General features: G+C 42.6%; 1 protein-coding gene across 2 annotated transcripts in view; it reads right to left on the bottom strand.

Annotated features, from left to right (window-relative positions):
* Positions 1-22036, bottom strand: part of LOC148010821 (uncharacterized) — a 168314-nt gene extending 146278 nt beyond the window's left edge. Inside the window, exon 1 of one of the 2 annotated variants that reach the window (XM_087671275.1) lies at positions 21792-22036. In XM_087671275.1, the coding sequence (XP_087527401.1) occupies positions 21792-21809 (18 nt within the window). In that variant the 5' untranslated portion in view covers positions 21810-22036. The remainder of the gene's footprint in view (positions 1-21791) is intronic. The other variant, XM_087671274.1, reaches the window with a different exon arrangement.
* Between the last annotated feature and the right edge of the window lie 4608 nt (positions 22037-26644).

The following is a 26644-nucleotide window of genomic DNA, read 5'->3' as shown; positions in this document are numbered from 1 at the left end:
GATACTTATCAGATTTTGCCACTACACTCCGTTTACTTGCAAAAGGAGATGTTAATGCTTACACATTTGATGTGTTGGTATCACTATTGTTACAAGAAGAGCAATCAAGGCTGAATCGCTCTAATATAAGTATGGATAATCAAGCATTTGCAACCAACCATCAAAACAAAGGGAAGTCAAGGCAACCCCCAAACTCCAAAGAAAAAGGCAAAATAGCTTCTTCCATGGACTCCTCAAGCACCAAGGATGATGATGCTAAGAAAAAGAAACGCGATTATTGCAAGAAGAAGGGGTGTGTTATTGAAGAGTGCAGAAAGAGAATGACAAGTAAAAAGAAGAAACAATCAAGCATGAGTGTTGCTGAAAATTCAGCAAATGCAAAGAATGCAACTGCACATTGGCAAGCTTGGACATTGATCACTCTTATACTTTTGTGGTGCATTGTTCATATGATCCTTCTTTACATAAGCATGGACATTTGGTTGCTGAAAATTGCAGCACATGGTATTTTAACAGTGGCGCTTCTAAGCACATAATGTCCTTTCATGACTTGCTTGTATCATATGCAAATGTACAAAAGGGGGGACCAGTTGTATGTGCAAACAATGCTTCGTATGCAATTCAAGGCATTGGTCAAATTCCCATTATTCCAATGGATGGGAAACTATCATGCTTAAAAAGGCCTTGTATATGCTAGGCATAAAGAAAAACTTGCTTTCAATTTCAACCATTGCATGTGTTGGTTTTGTGGTTATATTCCATATGGATCAATGCAATGTCTATGATTGCAGTGATAGGGATATCCTCATTGTCACTGATACTTTGTACAATGGACTCTATTAACTTGATTTATATAAGAGGAGAGCATTAGAGGATGCATTATACATTAATCCTACCATTGTGGCTAACACTGAGTTATGGCATGCTCAATTTGGTCATCTTAACTATGGCAAGTTGCTATGCCTAAGAAGCAAAAATATAGTGCTCGATCTCCCTCTGTTGAAAGCACATATTCACAATGTATGTGAAAGTTGTGTACTAGGCAAAATGCACCATGCTTCGTTTCCCAAGGGTGGTACTATGCGTACTAATCAAAAGTTACAACTTACACATAGTGATATTTGTGGGCCCATACATGTCAAATCCATCGAAGCATACTTGTACTTTGTTACCTTCATTGATGATATAACTCATCATTGTTGGAAATATGCTTTGAAAGCACAAATGAGAAGTATTTGCATGCTTTAAAGCATTCTTCGCCTTGGCTGAAAATGCACTGGATGCAAGCTAATTATACTACGTACCAATCAAGAATGGAATATATGTCACGGGAATTCAATTTCTTTTTGGTTGAAAGAGGCATTATCCATTAGTACACTACCCCTTACACACCTCAACGAAACAATGTGGCTAAAAGAAAAAATCGCACTTTGATGGAAATGGCACGTTGTATACTATCACACAATAAGCTAACCCCCAAAGTTTTGGCCTGATGCTATCATGTGTGCAATGTATGTGCTGAATCACAACCAAACTAAAGCATTGGCTGAATGTATGCCTTATGAGCCTTGAAGTGGCCCGAAACCAATGGTGTCACATATCTGTGTCTTTGGTTGTTTGGCATATGCTTTGGTACCACAACCAAGAAGACATAAATTGAAAGACAAGGCTGTCAAATTCATATTTATTGGTTATAGTGCAAAAAGTAAAGGGTACCACTTATACCAACCCTCCACCAAGATTTTTGTTAGTAGAGATGTGATACTTGCTAAACATGCTGGTCAATCCTTCATGGACTGCAAAAACCAGCCCAATGTGGAGCCTATGAACATTTTGACAATTGGTTCCCTTTATTTCAACAAAATGCACCTAATTTTGGTCAATTTCAAAGTCCTATTGAGGGTTTATAGTATCAAAATCAACAGTAAATACATGTTGAATAGCAACCTGATTTTCAGCCATTGATGAAGGCATTGCTGACTATGAAGTGGCCGATGAGAGAGTTGCTACTTGGGAAGCTAAAACAGTCCCTAGATAGCAAACAGCTCGTTCCTCTTCCCGATAGAACTAGAGCAACCACTCGCCGTGCACACGGTAACTTGGTTGCGCTGGCACTTGTAGATACCGCATGCAATGAAGAACCTATTTCTTTGCATGCCACTTTACAAAACAAACATTGGATAGCAGCTATGCAATTAGAATTAAACTCTATTGGTAAAAATGACACATGGGGCTTATGTCACTTGCCTGCTAGCAAGCGTGCTATAGGCACTTAGTGGTTTTACAAATTAAAATGCAGATTTGATGGTAGCATTGATCACTACAAGGCACATCCTGTTGCCAAAGGATATGCCCAACAATATGGGATTGACTATGATAAGATGTTTGCACCCACTTCACGTATGACCACCATTCACAGTGTCATTGCTTTGGCTGCTCATTATGATTGGCATGTGCATCAGTTGGATATGAAAACTACTTTTTTGAATGGTGATCTTCATGAGGAGATTTATGTCACTCAACCTCCTAGCTTTGTTCAAAAAGGGTCAAAAAGCAAAGTGTACCATTTGCATAAGGCCCTCTATGGTTCAAAGCAAGCACCTAGGGCATGGTATGAGAAGATACATGCATACTTCATTACTCTTGGCTTCAATAATTCTCACACATTGAGAGCATACTTTACGTCCGCAAAGATGGGGATTGTAACTAGCCTTCCTTCCATGGATGGGTGGTAAATCCTTGATTACAACTTAATTACAGCAGCAAACAATTAATGCAAATCTGAAAATACAAATTTACCTACTGATCTTGGACAATGCACACCCAATTGGCCCCAAAATTGGCACCCCTTTTGGTATTTCTTTTGCTTTATTGAAGAAAAAGTTAATTTACAATGGGATTCTCCCGATCCCCTTTGCAATCCAAACTCCCCTTGCTATCCATAGTGACCAACAAGTCTTCAATCTATTTTATCCCTTTATTCAGGCACTCAATTGGCCTTCATCCACTTCATAGATGATGAAAATGCCCCAAATTCAATGGCTCGCTAGTCCTCCACTTGAATTTAGCTGAAATTCACCTTCAGCCCTGTTGAATCCAAATTTCTGGCACGCTTCCCAAGGCTGCTGCTAAACCCTGGTTTCTATTGTAGATTACGGTTTACAGCAGAGAAATTTGCAATTTCTCAGCCTCCAAGGGTCCAAAATGCTGAGATCTTCATAGCAAAGCTGTGAAATGGCTGTGGGATGTGAAAGAAAGCTGTAGAGAGAGAAAAGGATGATGGTTGCCCCTCACTCTAGATGGTTCTCCCCTTTCAAAAGTGTGTATAACTAGCTGAGCCTTCTCTTTGCTTGGATGGGAAGGATTACCAACAAAGGGAATTGCATGGGAGTCTTCAATAGTTTAAGATTCTCTTTATGGCTTGCTTCCAATTTTCTTTATGGCTAAGATGAGCTCTTGGAATAAAGTTTTGTTGCTTTGCTGCAAATCAGAGATTCCTTGGTTTACTTATGCCATTCCTTGCAACAAACCTTAATTCATATGTGTTAAGCGTTCATTCAAAGCCTTCAAATCCTTAGAAAGGCCTTCATTGACATGTCCCAACTCTTTTGACAGTAGGAGATAATCATTCCCTGCATGCTCTTCATGTATGTCATGCTGTCCTTAATGTGTGCTATAAGCAATCCCAATGCTTAATTCTTCATCTATTTGATCAATATTATAGGCTTCAACTGTGTAATTTTGATCCTCTTGTAAGTCTCTGACACCATCATTCAATGCCTCAGTAATGGGATCTTTCTTCTTATTCCTTGTAGTCTTGCATGTGAAAAATGCTCAAGAAGTTGCCCACTGTACTTAGAGTGCTACAAAATCATGCCATCCTCAATTACAGTAACTGTATTCCAAGATAGTAGTGCAAATGGCCAAGATCTATTACATCAAAAGCATACTGCAATTCAGCTTTTAGAGTTGAAATATGTCTCTCATGAGGTCCAATCAACATCATATTATCCACATAAATAATGAGAATCAAGAGGTTATCCCTGTCATGAGGACATGTATTTTTGAAACCTCACTTAACATGTGGATTAATTTTTAATCACATGATTAAGTAAATGTTGCACATGTGAGGTGCAACTGGGGTTAAAGTAAATTTACGAGCCTGGGACCCGAGGAAATCGTGGGATGTCCAAGGCAAAAGTTGCTATAAGTTATGCCGCACAAGTACTTGGTGGTATCTGGTGCCAGTTGTTGGTCTAGGTCATTCATTTGGCCATAAGCGTCAGTTGTTGGTGACATTAGAGAAGTGGTGTTTAATGGTACCTAACACCAATCTGATGGTCAAAGATGGCACAAAGACACTCGAGAATGGAAGTTGCCTAGCCAATTTAATTATTGGCCAGTCAAATTATTTTTCAGAGCATTGAAATAATTATTAGATTAATTTTCAGTATTTAAAGACTGAAGATTAATATTTAATTATGGATAATGTTGGAAAAACCATTTTGAGAAGGTTGCTACTTGTTAAAAATGCCCAAGTAAGATTAAAAAACGTCTTTACAGGCTGGAGAGAGGTATTTTTAGTGTAGTCAGTCTGCAAGAGAGAGGGAGGAGATGCTGTTGGTCTGATTTGCAGCCATTGGAGGACCTTCTGAGGCAGCCAAGGGTAGGAGAATACCAATCAACAACAGCTGACAGCATCTACAAGCTGTTGAGACAGGGCAACAACAGTAAATGATTGATTTTCTTCAATTCTTTGTATCTACAAGTTGTTGTGGCAAGGCAACAGTTGCATTTGATTGATTTTCAATCATTCTTCGTGACAAAACTCTATGCTTAATAGCTCTATGGAAAGCTTATTTTATGGGGATATACCATATTTCAAAATATATGGACTTGGGTTGGATACTTTGGGTGGAACAATGTCAAACAGTGTCCCCCTGTATGCTGTCTGGGTGTTGTCTCAACATACCTAGTGTCAAAAAATCAGTAATAACTTGAGCTCCCGATGTTGGATCACCAAAAATTTTTATTCAAATTGGAGCTTAGGATCCCCTCTTCTAATGGAGCTATCAAGTTTCTAATTTGGATCACGACAGAATTTGCTATGATTGAACCTTCAAGTCTAAACAGGAAATTCCTGCACCCTGTCCACCACCTGTAAGTACCATGTTTGACCCTGTAGGAATACCCTGGGTAGAAGTCTCTACTCCTGTTGAGACAGACCACAAGTTTACACTGGAGGATGCAAGAGAACCTTTTGATGCTTCTCTTTATCAATAGGCTATTGGTTGTTTACTATACTTGTATAATACATGGCCAAATATTCAATTTGGGGTCTCTCAGATGGCACACTTTATGCACGGACCCAGTAGTACACATTGGCAAGCAGTTAAATGTGTCTTTCATTATCTCAAAGGCACCAAACATTGGGCATTTTCAGTCCTAACGCACTAATCTTTGCTTACATGCATATATAGACAGTGATTGGGCTAATTGTTTTGACACAAGGGCATCCACTAGTGGCAATTGTTTCACACTTGATGATTCATGCATTTCTTGGCTGAGCAAGAAGCAATCTACTGGTGTGGAGTAGGCTATAAACTAGGGGAAAATACACCACAAATTTGGCCAACAATTTGGGAGCTAAATAACACTTGTTGCTCAAAAAAATGGTTGTCAACATGAAGAAAATGAGTTCAAGTAGTCTTTGTATCATCCATTGTTGCTAGATGTTGCAAATCAAGGGGAGACACTAGGATTTTTGGTAGAAAACTCCATGAAAAATTAAAAGGATGAGGAAAAAGAAGCTCTCTTGAAAGAGTGACTACAATTTAATGTCAAAAGTGGTGCACCCACTCCTATCTACACTAACAGTCAGAGTGCCATGGCATTGCGAGGAATCCAGTTTTTCGTGCTCACACTAAGCACATTGAGATGCATTATCATTATGTCAAAGAGGCTCTATATGCAGAGGAGATTGACTTGGTTTATGTCTCTGCACATGACAACTTGGCAAATGTGTTTACGAAAGTTCTCTGGATAGAAGTTCGAAGCCTTTCGCAAGACGCTCAGCTTGACAACGTTTGGGGATTGATCTACCTATTCTCTATATACATTTGCACTAAGCACATTGAGGTGCATTATCATTATGTCAAAGAGAGGTTGCATATGCAAGGGAGATTGACTTGGTTTATCTCCCTACACGGTTTACGAAAGCTCTCTCTAGAGAGAAATTTGAAGCCTTTCACAAGGTGCTCAGCTTGATACCGTTGGAAATTGATTTGCCTATTCCCTATATACATTCACATCATTCGATCCAGGGGGGTTTGTTACACTTATCATATTCCTCCTAAGTTCTAGTATAAACACTCCCTTATCTCACAAGCACCTTTTACCTTCTAGCTAGAGAAGGGTTTTTCCCCCGTGTGAACACCCATCAGTGGGTGTGGTACTTAGTACCTTAGGGATTGTACTTTCATTCATTCTCACATAGTGGATGTGACCTTCTAGCACTCTCTTCTCTCTTATTGTTCGCTTGCTCACTGTGAGTCTTCGGCTCCTAACCCATCTATAGAGTCATTTGAGCCCAATCTAATACCCGCTCTTAACCCACCTACAGAGTCTTTGGCACCCAAGCCTTCTGAAGACCTATTACCTCGCTAATACCAACATTTCTTGTGGGATTTGGACATCCTTCCACCAAATTCCACTCCGGGGAGCCCTACAAGATCTGCCCAGCTTGCATCTAGTATTTCCTTTGCATTTGTCCTTATGGTACATTATGTAGTACATTCAAAGCGGAAGAGTTGGCAGGAAACTCTAAAGTATTCCCAATGGTGAGAGGCCATGAAAAAGGAGCTTGCAAGCATTGGCCGAAATGAAATTTGAATATTGGTGGATCATCTGAGCCACAAGAAAGTCATCGAGACCAAGTGGATCTTTAGAACCAAATTGAAAGGTGATGGAACTTTGGATAAATATAACGCTCACCTTGTAGTGCAAGATTTTTAACAAAAACATGGCATAGATTATGAGGATACCTTTGGACCCATTGTGTGGTTGAGATCATTTTGTTTGTTAGTCGCACTCGCCACTCATTATGGTTGGCCAATCTATCAAATGGATATCAAAAGTGCCTTCCTGAACAGTTATTGGGAGGAGAAAGTCTATGTGGAGCAACTCTCAGATTTTCTTCTACTAACCATAAAGACAAGGTCTTTCATTTACAGCAAACTCTTTATGGGGTTGAATCAAGCACCGCGGCTAAGGTAAAGTATCAAGCTCTCTTTGATGGCACCACAAAGACCGTCTACTTGAGATGACTACTAGTTCTTCTTCATTTTCTATGTGACTCTCCAACTATCATCTACTGCAACAACCACACTGCCATAGCACATGCTAATAACCTAATCATCACACCACGAACACGGCATATTGAAGTCCACTTCCATTTCACTAGAGAGTAAGTTGAGCTAAACACCTTACACCTAGAGTTTGTGCCTTCATCAAGCACTTTTGTAGACACTTTGACCGAGGTGGTCAGCTATCCACCAATTCTCCAATACTTGCTACATAGAATCCTCCCCTATTACTTCAAACTGACAAGAAGAGAGTGATACCCTTTGGCTTTTCCTTCTACATTGAGAGGGAACAATCTTCTTCGCTTGACCATGTCAAGATTTTGGTTTATTCGTTCCTTTAGAGACATTGATTATTTTATACATTGTGTCATTATCCGCATCCTCTAGATGACTATGATTGAAAACCGGCACTTGGATAAGTGAATGATTCCCTTGCAAGGGCACTATCCAAGCGACATTGTAGTATGATCATCTGCATTGCCTCTTGCATAACTCCAATGCATCGACATTTTGTTCCTATAAACATATATCTATGCATATGTATCTATTTTCAATCTTTTGGAGTGATCAACTCTAGACCCACCATATTCACAGCAATAGACATGGCAATCTCCCCTACTTGCTTTGCTTACTTGGCTTCCCTAGCTTACTTTCACCCTTCTTTTTTTACTTCACCGCATAACCCCCGTAAATTTATTCATCAATCACTAATACCCAACGGTGATTGGGATAGCTTGTTTGTTTTATGATTACCATCCCTTTATTCTCCCCATAGGACACAAATCACTTAATAGTACAAAAACTAATTGAAAACCCTTACTTAAACTTATATCTATTCAAACAATCAAAAGCCCTCCCACCAAAACAGGGGGAAAAAAAAAAAGCAAAGTCCATTGTGGTCCCATTTACCTTTGCAAGTCCTAGTAGGCCACTGACCAATTGACGAGCACCCTTGGTCCAATGCCTTGGCCTCTCTAGGGTGATCACTTGGACACCCTTGCTAAGATTACCATCACCTCTATAGTCTTGGTAGGTCATTGGGCAATTGACAACACCCTTTGCCCGATGCCTTAGTTGCTTTGAGGTGAGACACTTTGGGATACAAAAAAAGAAACTTTGGGCTTGGGCTAGTATAATCCCTTTCCGGTTTCAAATTTGGGCTTGAGAGAAAGTGTTCATCTAAAAATACATTAGCTTCATTAAAACACCCCAAAACATGATTAATTAAAAAATTAAACCTTATTATTAAAATGAAATGCATTCCTAGAGACTATTTATGTCCCATATGTTAGCGATTATCAGGTCCTGGCGGCGCAGGCAGCCACGTGGCAATCCAGTCGGACTGACCAGTCGGCTGCATTTAATGCAGCCGACCTGCTCTTTCTAGGCGCATTCTTTTTGGCTATTTATAGCCGACGTTCTACACATCCTCACACACTTCTGATTACAGATCTCAGACTGGAGATTCGTGCAGATTACAAACTAGAGATCGTGCAGGCTGCAGTGTACTTCCAGGTGGACAGCAGGTTGCATCGTCAAGGTGGAGACACGCAGTCCTGCGCACTGCGCCCATGTACATAACTGCATATCTTTGTATACAGCACACTTTATACAGCAGATCTTCATCTTCCACTGTATCTTTCTCTCTCTCTCTTCTCTCTGCGTTCACTCTCTCTCTCAGTCTCCGTCCCACGCTTCCGCATCGCTGCACTCTGACATGGTATCAGAGCAGTGAAGAAGGGCTGACTGAGTGAAGAACCTACTTGAAGAGGAGATTCCATCGCGACACAAGGCTGTGTTTCCAGCGTTCGAGGGCGAGCGGGAGGGCAGCGCATCGGAACAAGGCTGAAGCGAGCATGGGCGCGCAGGAAAGGAGTCCAGTTGGTGAATTTGCTGCTGTTTGCTGCTGTTTGAAGAGGAAGAAGGCTATGTTTTCAGCTTTCAAGTGCAGGTTTTACTTTTTCATCGCCTCCGGCGGGTGAAGAAGGTTCAGGACGTGGAAGAAAGAGCCCTAGCAAGCTGCGTTTTCACAGTCAGAGGGGGCTGCTTTTGCGTTTGTGAAGGCATTACAGGTGAAGATGTCTACAGAGATTGACTTGGAGTTCCCGACAATCATGGATCGGAAGGTGCCTGTCTTACCAGCTCTTCCCGCAGATCAAAAGCTCGATGGCAACAATTACCGCATCTGGCGCGTGATGATGTTGGCCATCCTTGAGTCTTACGATTTGGCGGAGCTTGTACAGGAGGAGATCGACCGGCCCTCGGTGAGAGATGAGTCCAAACTCTCTTCCAATGCTCGTACGGAGTTGGCCAAGGCACAGTCTCATTGGGACAAACTGAATGCCCGGATTCGTTCTTTTCTTTTTCTATCTTGTATTACAGCTGTGATAGCCCACATCGAGCACTTGATGGTGGCTCAGGAGATATGGCTGGAGCTTGACCAGATGTATAACCAGATGACCCTTATAAAGAGGGTTTCTTTGGAGGTGCAGATGCGGACCTTGTCCATGAACAAGTCTTCTTCGTTGCAGGAGCACATCAACAAGCTTAGACAGCTTCAGATGCAGGTTCAGAATGCGGAGAAGCCGATTTCCTCCGAAGACATGGCGATCACACTCTTGTCCCAGTTGCCGCCACGATTCGGTGCTTTTTACTCCGCCCTTATTGCTTCAGGGCGTGAGTCTACTCTTTGGTGGGAAGAGCCAGTTCCTATGGTCTTCGACCAAGAGGAACAACTGAAGGGACAGCATGCTTCCAAGTCAAAAGCTTTGACAGGTCAAGCTTCTCAGAAGAAGGGGAAGGACCAAAAGAAGAAGGAGGAGGACAACAAGTCAAAGAAGGACAAGGACAAAGAACCCACATGCCATATTTGTGATAAGACCGGCCATTGAAAGAAGGATTGCCCCGACAAGGACAAGAAGGACACCAACAAGAAGGATTCGAAGGATTCTGGAGCGGTGGCTGCACCCTCATGAGCTGCGTTTCTTCATCTAGCAGTCATTGAGGACTCTACACCGAAGGCTTCTGATGCTGCGATGACAACTCCCCAGGCTCGAGAGTGGATCGTTGACAGTGGTGCCTCCCGGCACATGACTCCTTCATCAGGTAGTGTTGCCCAGTTGCGACCTTCGCGTGGGCAGATTCTCATCGGAGATAGCTCTTCGGTGTCTATTACAAGACGGGGTGAGATGCAGCTTATTCCAGACGGACGTGGTGGTACTCATACTTCAAAGGTCTTGCATGTACCAGGTCTAGGATATCATCTACTTTCGGTTCATAAGATTTATTCACTTGGACTTTTGGTAAAGTTTGACAGTGATTCGGTGCGAGTCCTTGATCGTGGGTCAAGGAAGGTTCTCTCATCAGGATATGAGGAGAACGGCATCTACAAATTGACGTCTTCTACCGCTCTTCCTACTCTTCTTCTTACCACTCAGACACAGTCAGAGCTATGGCATGCTCGGTTTGATCACCTTAACTATGATTATCTTCAGAGGGCGTCACGTGGACAGCTTGTTCGAGGGTTGCCGAACATAGTGGTGAGCCAGCAGCCATGTGTCTCCTATATTCGTGGGAAGCAGCATAGGGATGCGATTCCCAACAAAGCTTCGCGGCGGTCTACTTCCCCAATGGAGCTTGTATCTACTGATCTTTGTGGCCCTATGCGGAACGAGTCCTTGAAAGGGAGCTCGTACTTCATGTTGATCGTAGATGACTTCAGCAGGATGACTTGGGCCTATTTCCTGGCGTTGAAGTCGGAGGCTTTCTCCCACTTCAAGGATTGGCTTCTCTTTGAGGAGAACCGATCGGGCCAGCGATTGAAGACCTTGCGATCTGACAAGGGTAGTGAATTTGTTTCTAATGAGTTTGCTCGTTTTTATGCAGATAAAGACATTCACCAGGAATTTGCTAACACCAACACTCCTCAAGAAAATGGCATTCTTGAACAGAAGAACCGAAGTGTGATCGAGATGGCGCACACCATGATGGAGCACCGACAGACACCTCAGTTTCTATGGGCTAAGGCTGTGGCTACTGCAGTCCACATCCTTAATCGATCCCCCACTTCGGCCGTTGATGGGATGACACCTTTTGCAGCTTACTTTGGGCCTAAGCCCAATGTTTCTTATTTTAGGGTTTTTGGGTGTGATGCCTATGTTCACATTCCCAAGACTCATCGTGATAAATTTGAAGCGGCTTCCCGAAGACAGGTGTTTGTTGGCTACAGCTCTCAGTCCCAAGGCTATCGTTTGTATGATCCTGTAAAGCGGGATGTGTACACCAGTCGAGATGTGCGGTTCGTGGAGATTCCGGCCATAGCAGCGGGTGAGGAGCATCCCGTTCTTGGAGATCCAGGGGAGAGTTGGGCTCCCGAGACAGTTCCTTTGGAGCCAGCACCTTTTGATTCCAATTCTGTTTCCGATACAGAGTCTACTGTTCCACCGGTCGCCCCCGAGGAGTTACCACCGATGGATATTCTAGAGTCTTCAGCTAATGGAGAGAGACGAGGAGAGGTCCGGCCTCCTCCTCGTTGGGCCTGTGACACACTCCGAGATTCAGGGATCGAGGGGGTCCCTGCGGAGTGGGGACCGCAAGATGGTCCGCGGCGGTCACGGAGGCACCAGGCACATTCTACGGAGCCTGTTTGCTCTAACTATTGTTTGATGACCCATGTTATGCAGGATCGAGAGCCCACCTCCGTGAAGGAGGCTTTACAGTCCGCACCATGGAAGAAAGCTATGGAAGCCGAGTTGGAGGCTATTGAGAGGAATGGCACTTGGTACCTCGTGCCTCGCCCCTCTCATAAGAAGGTGATTGGCGTCAAATGGGTCTTCAAGATCAAGTACCTTAGCGATGGTTCTTTGGACAAGCACAAGGCTCGCCTTGTTGCTAAAGGTTTTACGCAGCGCCCAGGGATTGATTGTCATGACACTTTTGCCCCCACTACTCGTATGGCGACTATTCGAGCTGTTCTTGCCTTGGCTGGCCATAGGAGATGGCCTGTCTACTAGTTGGATGTGAAGTCGGCCTTCCTCAATGGTGATTTGAAGGAGGAGATCTATGTAGAGCAACCTCCTGGCTTTGGATCTTCAGATGGGCAAGTCTACAGGTTAAAGAAGGCCTTGTATGGCCTCAAGCAGGCTCCGAGTGCATGGAACAAGAAGATTGACTCATTCCTTCAATCACAGTTGGGATATCGGCATTCCAAGGCCGATCCGCAGCTTTATATACACACTTCCGAGGCTGGTTGTGTGCTTTTTGTGTTGTATGTTGACGATTTGATTGTCACACGTGATCATGCACAGAAGGTCAAAGAGACGAAGGCATCTTTACATCAGACGTTCGAGATGACGGACTTGGGTCTACTCCACTTCTTCTTGGGCCATAAGATTTATCAGTCTCAGAGGGGGATTTTCATCTCTCAACAGAGATATGTACAGGAGCTCTTGGTTTCTTTTGCGATGGAGGATTGTCGAACCATTTCTACTCCTATGGATCCGAACTGGAAGGCCACTTCATATTCAGATTCTCCCTTGGCGGATGCTTCCCGCTATTGACAGTTGATTGGCTCATTGATTTGGCTCCTCAACACTCGTGTTGATCTTTGTTTTGCTGTTGGTCTCTTGGCGGGGTTCATGAGTGAACCTCAGACGGTGCATTGGCAGGCTGCCCAGAGGATACTTCGGTATTTGAGGGGGACATTTGACTTAGGGCTTCACTATCCAGCAGGCACAGGTGGTTCAGATCTTGTACTTGCCAGTTGGAGCGACTCGGATTGGGCTGGTGATGTGGACCACAGGCGGTCTACTACAGACTATTGTTTTACCTTGGTTGCAGGTGTTATCTCATGGAGTAGCAAGAAGCAGCCCACCGTCGCCCTTTCGTCTATTGAGGCAGAGTATCAAGCCGCGTCTTCCACCACATGTGAGGTTGTGTGGCTTCGGAGATTGTTGGAGGAGCTTGGCTGCCCCCAGACTCGTCCTACTTTACTGCAATGCAACAATGAGAGTTGCATTGCCTTGGCCCGGAATTCTGTTTTCCATGCCCAGACGAAGCACATAGAGATCCAGTACCACTTCATCAGGGCGAAGCTTCTGGATGCGACCATAGCTGTGGTGTATTGCAAGACGGAGGACAATCTTGCAGATTTGTTTACGAAGGCGCTTCCCCAGGCTCTACTTCGAAGACATGCCAGATCCCTCAGGCTACTGCCCCATCCAGGCTCTGAGAGGGGGGTGATAGCGATTATCAGGTCCTGGCGGCGCAAGCAGCCACATGGCAATCTGGTCGGACTGACCAATTGGCCAGCCACGTGGCAGTCCAGTCGGACTGACCAGTCGGCTGCATTTAATGCAGCCGACCTGCTTTTTCTGGGCACATTCTTTCTGGCTATTTATAGCCGACGTTCTACACATCCTCACACACTTCTGATTACAAATCTCAACCTGGAGATTCGTGCAAATTACAGACTGGAGATCGTGCAGACTGCAGCGTACTTCGAGGTGGACAGCAGGTTGCATCGTCGAGGTGGAGATACGCAGTCCCGCGCACTGCGCCCGTGTACATATCTGCATATCTTTGTATGCAGCACACTTTATACAGCAGATCTTCATCTTCCACTGTCTCTTTCTCTCTCTCTCTTCTCTCTGTGTTCACTCTCTCTCTCAGTCTTGGTCCCACGCTTCCGCATTGCTGCACTCTGACACCATAACCACAAATCCTAACTAGAAGGATCCAAACTTTCTAAAAATAGGCATGCTTCCCTTCATCCAGCTACAATCTCATTTTTGCAACTTGTATTAGAGATTTTTTGTCCACACCCCATACATGGAGGATATCTCAGCCAAAGCTATCCACCATTGTCTTCTACCATATCAAGGCGTCTACTTTTCAACCATCCATTGCAAATTCGGACAGTTTCCAACCATCCCCACACTGCTGGTCAACCAAGTGGCTGTTATCTACACCAGATCTTTGTGTTTGTTATTGTTCATTGCCAAAAAACTTGCGTTTTAGCCAGATCTACTACCACCTACAATTGTCGATAACCTAGACAATTGCATTTTTCCTTTGCCCATATTGCTGCAGCCCAAGCTGTCCACAACTTTCTGGTGCTGCGTTTTGTTGTTTTTGAGCATTGTCAACTGCCACATCATCATTTCCCTCTTGGGTTTGCAATTTCCAACCCGCATCTCACACTAACTTGGCATCCTAGTGTTGCATTTGTTGCTACCAAAACACATATGGAGACTACCTTGCTGCGTTTCAAGATCCATCAGAGTATGACACACTCTCCATCTCATACTCTCTGCCCTAGTCCTCCAGACACGAGTTTGGGGGTCAGTATTCTTTAGTGCATCACGTGTTTGCTGCATTGAGCATTGTATATTCATTATTATTCAGTGTGTTCATTCTCTACATTACCCTAGCTCTTACTATGTTTCCTTATCAATCTATGTGTTTGTAATATGTTTGTTTTTGTGTTTTCTGTGGTTGTAGAGCATTTATTTACAAGGACGGGCATAGGTTGTGTCAAGACAATTTAGGGCAGAACTTTCCAATTTGGAGCAAATCAAACGGTTTTCAATGCAATCACCAGCATTTATTGTGCATTTAGGGCAGATTTTACCAATCTGGAATAACTGAAGGGTACGAATTTACATAAATTTGAGGCTCTTATAGGCTTCCCAAAAGAAGGGGAAGCAAAAGCAAAAGAAGGAAGACAAGAACAAGGGCCAAAGAATCCGAATGTGAATTCTTTGCAAAAGAGATCAAGTATTTAAAGCATATTATCTCAAAAGAGGGTATCAAGATGGATCCAAAAAAAGTTAGGGCCATTATGGAGTGGTGACCTCCAAGGAAGAAAAAATAGCTAAAGATCTTTCTAGGCTTATCTAAATTTTATTGTAGATCGAGATTATACTAAAATAGTCGTTTCCATGACCGATTGACTTAAAGGAAAAGGAAAGGACTTTAAATAGGAAACAAGACAAAAGAAAGCTTTAGCACAATGCCAAAGCCATTATTGTGCTTGGAAAAAAACACATTAACTTACTATCAATCAAACTAATTTGAAGGGTTGTAAGGTACAATAGGCTAAACTCCTTCAAGAGTTCGACAATGAATTACAAAATAGGAAAATACAACATTGTTGCAAACTCCATCCATAGAATGCCCATATAAGAGAATCTAGCAGCCAAAGATAGAGCCAGAGCCTATGAATGAAATGCTAAATCTTGCACAAAGCACCATTAAGATGGTACAAGATAGAGCCAAAGCCTATGCTAACCACATAAAAGGCCTCGTGTGTACGGAAGAGAGCAAGTATATATCTGAAGGTACTTGAGTAATCCAAAATCTTGAAAATAGGACAATGTCTAAAGCTACAGCCTATCTCCTAAGTATTGTGGTCCATTCACAATACTTAAGAAGACAAGTGAAATGGCTTACAAGCTTCGACTTTCAACCACAAGTACAATACATCCAATTTTTCATGCAAGTTAAGAGAAAAGTTGGGTGGACCTAATAATCTCATCTTAAGGGATGAGATAGTGCAGCTCTTTAATAAACAATCCCTTCCACATCAACTTGGAAGAATTTTAGATGTATACTAAGCAAACTAGGAGTATTGTCTACCAAAAAAGTTTAGTAAAATTGAAGGATTGTTCAAAATAGAGTTCACAATGAGAGCAAGTAAGCGCTATTTTTAAAAGATTTTCCACCTTACAATTAGAACTTTCTAGCTTTTATTTCAAGAACCAAAACAGCTCTTAAGAGAGACTCGAGAGTGACATAAATTAACGTGGCAATTAACTAATATGAGTCATGTTCATGGGTAATACCCTTTCTCCTCATTAATGTTGCATCCTACTCTGCAAAGACCATCTATCTTGCCATCAACCTCTCCATCTTCACTAGAAAAGCTTGTAGCAAATATGTTGCAACCTCCTAGAATGAAAATCCTTGGTTGAAGATGTAAGACAAAATACAAGCCTAGTAGCACCTTGGACTAAGCTTGTTGCCAAGAGAGTTGCCAAAGTCTACATTGGACTATGCCAAGTTATTTGCATTGATAGCACACATAGCTACCATTACATTAGCCACTATCTTGGTTGTCCATCACCTATGACTGATCTTTCAAATGGTTGTAATGTCAATGGTGACCTTCAAAAAATAGATCATATAAAGCAACCACTAAGATTTAGTGCCTCAAGATCAAATAGCTATGTCTATTGCTTGCAAAAGCCGAGGGCCTAAAGCTAGTAGCCCAAGCATGGCATTTGATAATAAACCACTTGTTCAACACGCATGACTTCAATAGGATAAGATTCTCATCCAATCAAACCCTCAACCCAAACTTTGGTTTTTTGGTTGAGGATAAGATTCTCATCTAATCAAACCCTCAAGCCAAACTTTGGTTTTTAGGTTATTGGTTTATGTATTCTCACTACAATTTGAAGCTATGAATGTGTTGTCAAACTAAGTAAATAAATGATCTTTGATTGCCCACAATGTTTGGCCCCTCACCACTTTGTAGAGTCTTCTCAAAATACTACAAACATCATTTGGCTGTGAGGTTGCATTAATAAGTTTACCATAATTTGAAGCGTGGTTTGCTGTAGTTTAGGTTTTTGTAGCCAACTCTCCAATGGTAAAATAGCAACCTTATGTAAAGCTTGAGATTTACAACTCCAAACCTTATAGTTTAGGTTTTTGTAGCCAACTCTCCAATGGTAAAATAGCAACCTTATGTAAGGCTTGAGATTTACAACTCGCTCACATAATATAACCCCAAAAATAAGCATCCAATGCCTTACTTTCTTGCATGTAGCTATATTGGATCCACCCTCTCTTTTTTTTTCGTGAAGATAATTGAATTAAGTAGTAAATATTTACATCAGACCATCACGTCAACATTCTCTCTATATCTCTTATTTTCTGTTCCATCAGACCATCAAGTCATCAGAGAAACTCTCTCTCTCTCTCTCTCCCTCTCCCTCTCCCTCTCCCTCTCCCTCTCCCTCTCCCTCTCCCTCTCCCTCTCCCTCTCTCTCTCTCTCTCTCTCTCTCTCTCTCTCTCTCTCTCTCTCTCTCTCTCTCGTAAAAGGTAATTGTATTAATTACGAAAAAAAGGTACAAGTTTACATGATTACAAGATACACGATGGCTCTAAACCATCGAATTACAAAAGTCATGGCAAAGACGCAGAGGAAATTGCCATATGCCAGGGAAGTAAGTCCTCCCAAGGGAGTAAGTGAGACTGGCGAATGAGATCTATCTGCCAATGCAGGAGACCTTTAAGCCTCGCAATATGTCTCGGAACATTAGAGGCCGAATCAAAAAGAAAGGCATTCCGAGTGGTCCAATTGTGCCAGCAGCCCAGTATCTAAGAAAGTGAAACAAGACCTTCATATGTGACTGTGCCAGTGTGGGGTATTTGGGCCGTACAAAAACCCAATCAAAAGGGCTTAGCGAGAAACCAACCACTACTCGCCAAACCGCTGACAAGAGTGACCAGATATTCTTAGCGAGAGGGCAAGAAATAAATCGATGACGGGCCGATTCCACACTGGTGGTGCAAAAGAAACAATTGCCGTTAGAGATTCGACGCTTGGAAAGGGCTGAAGCAAGAGGAAGACCGCCAATCATCACCCTCCAAAGAAAGACCTTGCATTTGAAAGGTGTCTTGTTCAACCAGCCCTCCATCACAGTTGCCTTCCACCACCATGACTAAGATTTGCACAATCCCCATATAGTATTAGCTTTAGTAACAAGCCATTGATAATCTTTAATCAAAAGATGATACACCTGGTTAGCTGAGGCCTTTTCCAAATTCAACCGACCTGCAAGGTCCCAATCCTACCAAGGACGATCCAAAGCAAGGGCAAGAAACGGTTGTCTGCTCTGGAGCACTAGCAAAAGCTGTTTCCATAAATCACGGTATCCACAAGGGATTCTGAAAAGCCTCCTGGCTGTACGAAACGATATCAACACATTGCGACTGGCAAGGGTGGCATCTGCAACTGAAGTCAAGCCCAAACGTGCCATGCGGTTAAATTTTGGTCTGAGCTCATGTTTGCCTTCCCAAGAAAGTAATCGCAAGGCTGCCAACAATTCAAGTTGAAAAGAGTTAGTATGTAAGCGGTCCTCCGCTGTGGATGCAACCGAGCCTTCTGGAGAACCAATTTCCAGGAGCATACCAAATGAGCAAGCAGGGATGAGGAAGGACTAGAAAACCGAGAGCCTGCATTAAGAACATGCCACTAGGAGCTCCGAATTTGGATATTACCATGCACAAGCTCGTGATCCTCAAGAAAATAACGGGCTATAATGACCCAGGGTGATGATCCAAGCACATGGCACCGAAAAAGAGACCAACGAAGTGCCAGCATATGAATTTCGGCATCCAAAATAGCCCCATCACCCATACGTTTGGGGGTACATGCATGCGACCAAGAAATCCATGAAATGCCTGCATGCAAGGAGTCCTTCCATAACATGAAACAAATGTACTGAGTAAGAGCATTCAAAGTAGTAGTAGTCCAAGGCAACAATGGCAAGAAATATGTGAGCATTGGCAACATAATTGTCTAAGCCACTTTGAGGCGAACATGAAAGGGCCAAACCTGCGACTTCCAATACGAGAACTTGGCTGCCAGTTTCTATGAAATCCACTCTAGTGGTTGCTTTGGCCGAACATCAACACCCAAAGGGTAGCCAAGATGCCTGACAATGGAACCATGGGGAACAACCAGTCCCTGCCAGCCCAATGATTGTAAATCTGACTCCATGCAATTGAGAATGACTAATTTGAAAGCATTGATATGAAGACCAGACACCTGACCAAAGAGTGTCCAAACATCTAATGCTTTGCGAAGATTATCCTTGTCCGCACGCAAAATCATAAAGCTGTTATTAGCCAAAGATTAACTAATGAAGTGCTGTCCAAAAGGAAGAGACAATCCAGCCAACTGAGTCGAAGCTGCCATAGAAGATAACATCGAAAGAACCAGATGAGTCGCAAGGGCAAAGAAGAGAGGACTCAAAGGGCAACCTGTCTCACAGAGCGTGCAAGGACAAATGGCTCAGTAACACCGCCATTTAACATAACTCGCGAAGAAGCCGCAGCACTAAGGGTGTAGATCAAGCAGGACATCCGAGTACCAAAGCCCATAGTAGACATAAGTTCTACAATGAAAGACCAGTCTAAATAATCAAAAGCCTTTTCCAGGTCCAATTGAATAAATACCACTTCCTGATTAGAGTGCCTTGCATATTCAATAGGAAATCTGCCATAGCACTAAACCTCGAATACGGGCCACATGACCATGGATACTCGATACCGAATCAAAAATAAAGGCATTCCGAGTACGCCAAATATGCCACAAGGCAGTCCATCTAAGAAACTAGAACAAGCAAGAATAATCAGAAATGCAAAGAAGGCACGAAGGGCAGCTTTCCCATAATCCATAACCAGATTGTTATCCAGAGGTGAGTCGCTGAGAGCCACATGCGAAAAATAAAACACCAGATTTGTCGTGCAACTAAACAAGAGACAAAAAGATGAAGCAATGTTTCATCACATGTAGCGTAGAATACACGACCAGCAGAGATCTTTAGAGCACACAGCACCTCTCCGATTGGAAGACCACCAATCAATAGTCTCCACGAGAAGACTTTTCCTTGATAGGGAACCTTAGACTTCCAAAGATAAAAATCTTTCTTGCCACTTTTTTTGTCATCCCTAATATGCCATAACTTATTCACCTTTGTAGTAACCGATTTCTTGGCCTCCACCATCTGATGGTATATCTGGTTAGCAAACCTATTCTCAAAATCATCCGGAATCACAAACTTCTAGTCACGCCATAGATACAATGGCTGTAGCACTGGTAAAGGAGAGAACCTCTGAAATTTGACCTGTATGGATGACCAGATATCACAATATCTACAGGGTACCTGAAAGTGTTAACGAATACGTTAAAAAGAGTAAAGATGAGAATGCCCAGGAATAACACCATCAAAAACTGTCTGCAATCCCAACCGAGCCATCCGATTAAACTTGAGTCTATGCAAGTCTTTGTCCTGCCAATCCAACAACCCAGAGGAGGCCAAGACCTCTCCTTGCAGTGAATTCGCCTCCTTGCAAATCTCAGGAGGGCACCAAACTAAAAAACATCCACCCTCTCTCTCTCTCTTTTTTTTTCGTAAAACCCTCTCTCTCTCTCTCTCTCTCTCTCTCTCTCTCTCTCTCTCTCTCTTAATGGGCAATTATATTAATAATATGAAAAGTACAAGAGTCATGGCAGAGTCACAAAAGAAACTACCTATGCCAAGAAACCAAATCTTCCTTGCCAATGGAGAAGACCCTTCAATCTAGTGACATAACTTTAATCCCCAAAGGAAGAATCAAAGAAGCATGCATTTTGGGTGACCCAATTGCACCAATAGCCCTAGAGTCTAAGAAAATAAAATAATATCTTCATATCTATGGATGTGCTAGAGTGGGATATTTTGCCTTGCCAAAGACCCAATCAAAGGAAAGCAGCAAAGGTCCTACTACAGCTCTCCAAATTTCTCTCCCAATCGAAGGAAAGCAGCAAAGGTCCTACCACAGCTTTCCAAATCTCTCTCTCTCTCTCTCTCTCTCTCTCTCTCTCTCTCTCTCTCTCTCTCTGTGTGCGTGAAGAAGTTTCAATTAATGTATTGAAGTATTTACATCAATAAAATAAAATAATATCTTCATATCTGTGGATGTGCTAGAGTGGGATATTTTGCCTTGCCAAAGACCCAATCAAAGGAAAGCAGCAAAGGTCCTACTACAGCTCTGCAAATCTCTCTCCCAATCAAAGGAAAGCAGCAAAGGTCCTACAACAGCTCGCTCTCTCTCTCTCTCTCTCTCTCTCTCTCTCTCTCTCTGTGCGTGAAGAAGTTTCAATTAATGTATTGAAGTATTTACATCAGGGCTTCTCGCCAACCAACCATGCTTGAAGACAAGCAGCAAACACTCATGAAGCCAAAAGGCAATGAAAACACAATGCTACAAGAACCAAAGAAGGGATCATGAAATGGGGACAACAAGGGTCGAGCATGGATGGAGCACACGCTCACTCTCTCTCTCTCTCTCTCTCTCTCTCTCTCTCTCTCTCTCATCGATCAAGGTTAAGGTTATTGTATGGATGCTCTCCAGATTTTGAAATCTGCCAACCTTGGCATACGATATCAAAGGATATCATACTTAATATGGTAAGGTTCCGGTTGATAATGAACTTTGCAGCTCCCCTCTCTCTTCCTCAAAATGTGTACGTGTGTGAGTGTGAGAGAATAAGAAGGAAAGCCCCTCCATGCGCTGTAGTGATGCAACCAGAAGAAGAACGACAAAGGAAAAAACTCCACACTGCTGTCAGACAAGAACAGTGTATGCACCTTGAGGGTGGCCTCCATGACCTTCTGGAACAACAACACCTTCTGGAACAACAACGGGCACCTTCACGCACGTGCAACGATCAAATGGCGCCAAACTGCTCTTCAACTTGTTTGCTCGCGGGAGGTATCTTATGCAGGTAAGCTTCACACAGGACTCGCTACTTTGTACTTATTGCAAATTACTCCTATATAACTTAGGTAGTAAGATGAGAAAAAATTACATATGGTAGTGGAAGTAGCATATGAGTTAAAAGTATCTCGAAAGCCTCACTAAATCTCTAATGTCCATCCTACCAAGCATACAAGATAACTTCTAGAAAGACTTAGCTCTTTCGGATAACAATGTGCTAGGAGACATCAGGTCTCATCCCTTCAAAAAGCCTCTTATTCCTAACTTTCTATATTGTTTGCAATTCCATAATTTGAATCGTGTTGAGTCCCATCTTGCGTACTTCGTCATGATCATCGAGAATGCCAAAAATGCAAAACTATGCATTCCCAAGAATCGTGCCCTTGTTGCTTAGACTTCCTAGAATGTCTTCTTAGAGGAGCATTGTTATGCATTCATGTCTCATTGATTCCCAAAACCCCACAATGGCATTTACTATCCATAATGACTCTTTTCATTGGATTCTCTCTTATACATAAAGCTCCCATAAACATTTTCCATCATAACAATATGTCCTTCAATGGCATCTACATAGACCATGTGAGTTTGAGCACCCTTATCAAAGCATCATAAGAGATGTCTATTCCCCAAATCCTTTGCACTCGTGCTATGTCTGGACAATTGGGCTCATAGAGTATCTTCAAAATCATGGATTTTAACTTGGCTACCAAAGGCTTATTGGCAATCAACAATTGCATTACACAATTGCCTCCCTCTCCAAGCCATATATGTATCAATCTATGAATAAAATATTTCATGAGTTCCCAAGATAGCTTCAAGGATTGAAATGCCATTATCCTCCCTTGAAACTCTTCTAGAGATAGGAATCTTCCAGATTGGTTAATGCAACATGCCACCTTAAATGCACCTATTTTTGCAAGATTTGTAACTCGTCTTCCTAGTCTCCATGCAATGGGAGGAGGTATCCCAAACACCAAGCAATAAGAAGAACGAGCCACTTCATACCAAGAAAATGCATCTTCTCTGATGAAGCTTCTTCGTTTGTTTTTTTGCAAAGTGGATCTTGAGCCATACTTCTCGCTATAGTCTCTGCGTACTCTGGAAAATACTACAAACAAATGAACCAAAAGGGTATTCACGTTTGCTCCAATGGAATGCCAAACAAGTTATCTATGAGCAAACAAGTCTAATTCATAAGTAGCTTTGCCCACTCCTCCCAAACAAACCAATACACCAAAAATTATCCATATGAAGAAGCCAAAATAAGTACAGATACCAAATGTCACAACAACTCCTAATCCATAAACTCCAAATCATCACTGTCAATAGGCCATACCAAGCATAGATACCAAACAATAAGAGCAACAAAATATTCCTACTAGCACTATCACAAATCAAAGTTGGCCAGATGCTCAGTAGTCATCATATGGAGACACTCTTGCCAAAACACCCATCGCATCATTGCCTACTTAAGAGCTGCTAGTAACCTCCTCAATCTATGTCTTCCTAGGATGAAGAAGAGGCAAAGCATGTGATGAAACCAATGCCCCATCACCATCCATTGAGACATAGAGACATCCTATCTAGAGGCAAGCCTATAGTAATAGGGATGTACCACAACCCAACTTGAGGGCAATCCCCCCATGACAACAAAGAAGCTCCAAGTAACATGCCACAAATGCGTAGCTCCTCTGCATTGGCCCGCTCAAATCATCCCCACACTGCTATCACGTGCTCCACTCTCTAGAGGTAAATGGTGGTAGATGACTGAGTCAAAGGGTTCGAGTGTCAAAGTGCCTCAAATTGATGCCAGGAGGCATATTCCACGGTGGATTCCGTGAGGTTTTACGGTGGATTCCGTAAACTTAGATGACCGGGGCTCATACGCAAAGAGGATTCTTTGTGCGAGAAGTTGATGGGGACGCCTGTCCTTTTCGGGCGTTTCATTAATTTAGTGTGTACATGGGTGATTCCATAGCGGGTGATTCCGCAAAATGCATATTAAATTAATAAACGTTTATGAGTTTAGAGTGCGCACTCGTAATAAATTAAGGTTAGGATTTATTTCTAACCAGTTGATTTATTTATGTAGTTGAAGACTGCTAGGTATTCACTTTTGTCGGTTTAATTGTGTTATTTTACTAACGATTGTGAATGCTTCAGTTGATGTGTAGAGATAGCAGCAGTGGCGGAGGAAAGCATTGGAGTCTAGCGGGTTTTCGATCTTTGGACTATATTTTGATAGGCGCCACGCCTATATTTTGATTATGTCTATAGAGACATTGATTATTTAATATTATTTTGTATGTGCTTATGCGCCTGGATATGTTATTTTTATTTGGACATTGAGATTGGGCGTGCCAGACTCTTTGGGCACCGTCCATTAGCTTTATTTTCCTATTTTTGGTAGAAAGCAAACTCAAAAGCTAAAAGCTTGTATATTTTTGTAATTGGGCTATTTTTTAGCAAAAAGATTGGAAATATATATTAAATACATGCTTTGTGAAGCGCTCACACAAGGCATGGGGGAGATTCAACCCAATTTGTCTCTTGTCTCATGTCGTGCTTGTTTTTACATTGGTTTTTGTGCTAAAAAGTAGAGTGCTTTGTTCTTGGGGACCTTTGGGAATTCACTACGTGAGCTACCTGCGTCCGATCTGCGCACCAGTGGTATCAGAGCGGAGCAGAGATCAAGGGCTTCCAATCGCTACCAATCTCGGGCGAAGGCGGAGCTCCAAGAACAAACGGCCTCTACAGTCAATCTCGTCGCGAACCGTCGATACAGGCAGACTTCTGGCGATCAAGAACCCCTATTTCCACTCTCAGATCGCGAAGGACCACTCTCTGTCGGTAGAGGACCACTCCCTCATCTTCATGAACAAGTCGTGATAAACCAGTAAGAGCCATATCTCTATTTTCAAAAAGCTTAGTGTAAAAGCTTAATACAAAGCTTGAGAAGCTTAAAAAGCTTCAAATCGTCAAAACGTGGCCAAGAGGAGGGATTCCGAAAAATCCGCGTGAAGAAAAACGGCCCCCCCCCCCCCCCCTTCACGATCAAAAAACGGCGCCTTCTTAAGCTTATTAGCTTAAGCTTAATTTATTAAGCTTAAGTCATCAAGCTACTCTGCAAGTTCTACTGGGCAGACAAGTCTGCAAACTCTCAGTCACGCACTCCAGAAGTCAAGTTTCGCAAGTCGACACTAATCAAGTCCTGCAAGTTTTGCAAGTCGGCTAAGTTCAGCAAGTTCACAACCTTGCAAGTCTGTTAAGTCTGCAACTCTGCAAGTCAGACTAAATCAGAACTGACTAACGCTCGAAACTCCTAGAAGACTTGTTCGTTTGCAAAAACTCTGAACTGGAAAGATGTTCGCAGCAAGCTGTTCTACCTATCTGCAAGTTCGTTGAAGTACTTTCAGCAAACGGAGATAGAAATATTTCAGAATTTCTGAAAATTGAAGAAGAAAATACCCAAAAATACATAGCCTTGTAACCCCAAATTTGAGCTACGCTCATCCCGCTAACTGATTTTGAGTGAGAAAGGTTTGTTGAGTTTTACAGAAAGACTACCCTACATATGGATGATCCTATGGCTGAAGACGACCTACCCGAGCCTACCATGGAACAAAAGCTGGATCTTATCATGTTGCAATTGGACGAAGAGCGAAGAGCTAGGCAAGCCTTGCAAGCGCAATTGACAAAGCTACAAGGAGCGTCCACTGATAAAGAAGAACCTCAAGCTGAAGATTTGATACGCCGTACCATCGACGCCACTCTTGAAGCACAAACCATTCGCAAGGAATCCAAGATAAGTAAACGAAGTTTCAAGTTTCGCACTTTCAATGGCATAAGAGAAGGAAAGACTGTTTTATCATTCATTAGCCAGTTTGATGACTATTTCCATGAGGAAACTTATCCTGAGAAAGATTAAATCAAGTGTGTTACTAATCATCTGATAGATAGAGCATCACTTTGGTGGACTGTCGTCCGCAAGAGCATAGAATGTCCTGCTACATGGGAAGATTTCAAGAAGAAGTTCATGCAAAATTTCCTTCCACCGCAATTTCATGAGAAGGCTATCAAGCAATGGGATTTACTTCAACAACGCGACCGTGAGCCTATACCACAGTATACAGAGCGTTTTTGGAATGCACTTTTACAGCTACGCATGCTTGAAGACGTACCAGAGACGACACATAAGCGGAAGTACATGTCTGGACTTCTTGGACATTACTACGCTGAGGTGAATATGTTCAAGCCTGCTACCCTTGAAGATGCCATCTCCTTAGCTCACGACACTGAAGATAAGTTACGTGGAAGAGATCGACGACCACAACCATTCCAAGCAAATGGTAATTATGGATCTAAACAATTCAATTCAAATTTCAGAAGGTTTAATCCAGGTCGTTTCTCATCACCATCTTTCCGCAAGAATTGGCCTAAACCACCCGCATTACCATCCATTGTCAATCCAAATCCTAAGCCTATCCAACAAGCAAATCCAAATATACCCAGACTCCCAGCCATTGCAAATAATGTGACCAAAGCCAAGCCTATCGTATGCTACAAGTGTCACCAGCCAGGCCATCTCGCAGCAAATTGTCATTCAAAGAAGCCATCAGCACATATCAACTACCTTGGAGCTATGGACGAAGACGAGCATGAGGATATGCCGGATTTCACTGAAGAAGAAGATGATCCTACTACTACTTCCGACACTTTACCA

This window comes from Lygodium microphyllum, chromosome 29, assembly GCF_053477565.2.
Source record: "Lygodium microphyllum isolate KBCC chromosome 29, Lygodium_microphyllum_v1.1.10, whole genome shotgun sequence".
NCBI classification, from domain to species: Eukaryota; Viridiplantae; Streptophyta; class Polypodiopsida; order Schizaeales; family Lygodiaceae; genus Lygodium; species Lygodium microphyllum.
Note: the sequence above shows the minus strand (reverse complement) of the source record. Positions and strands in the feature narration are given on the sequence as shown.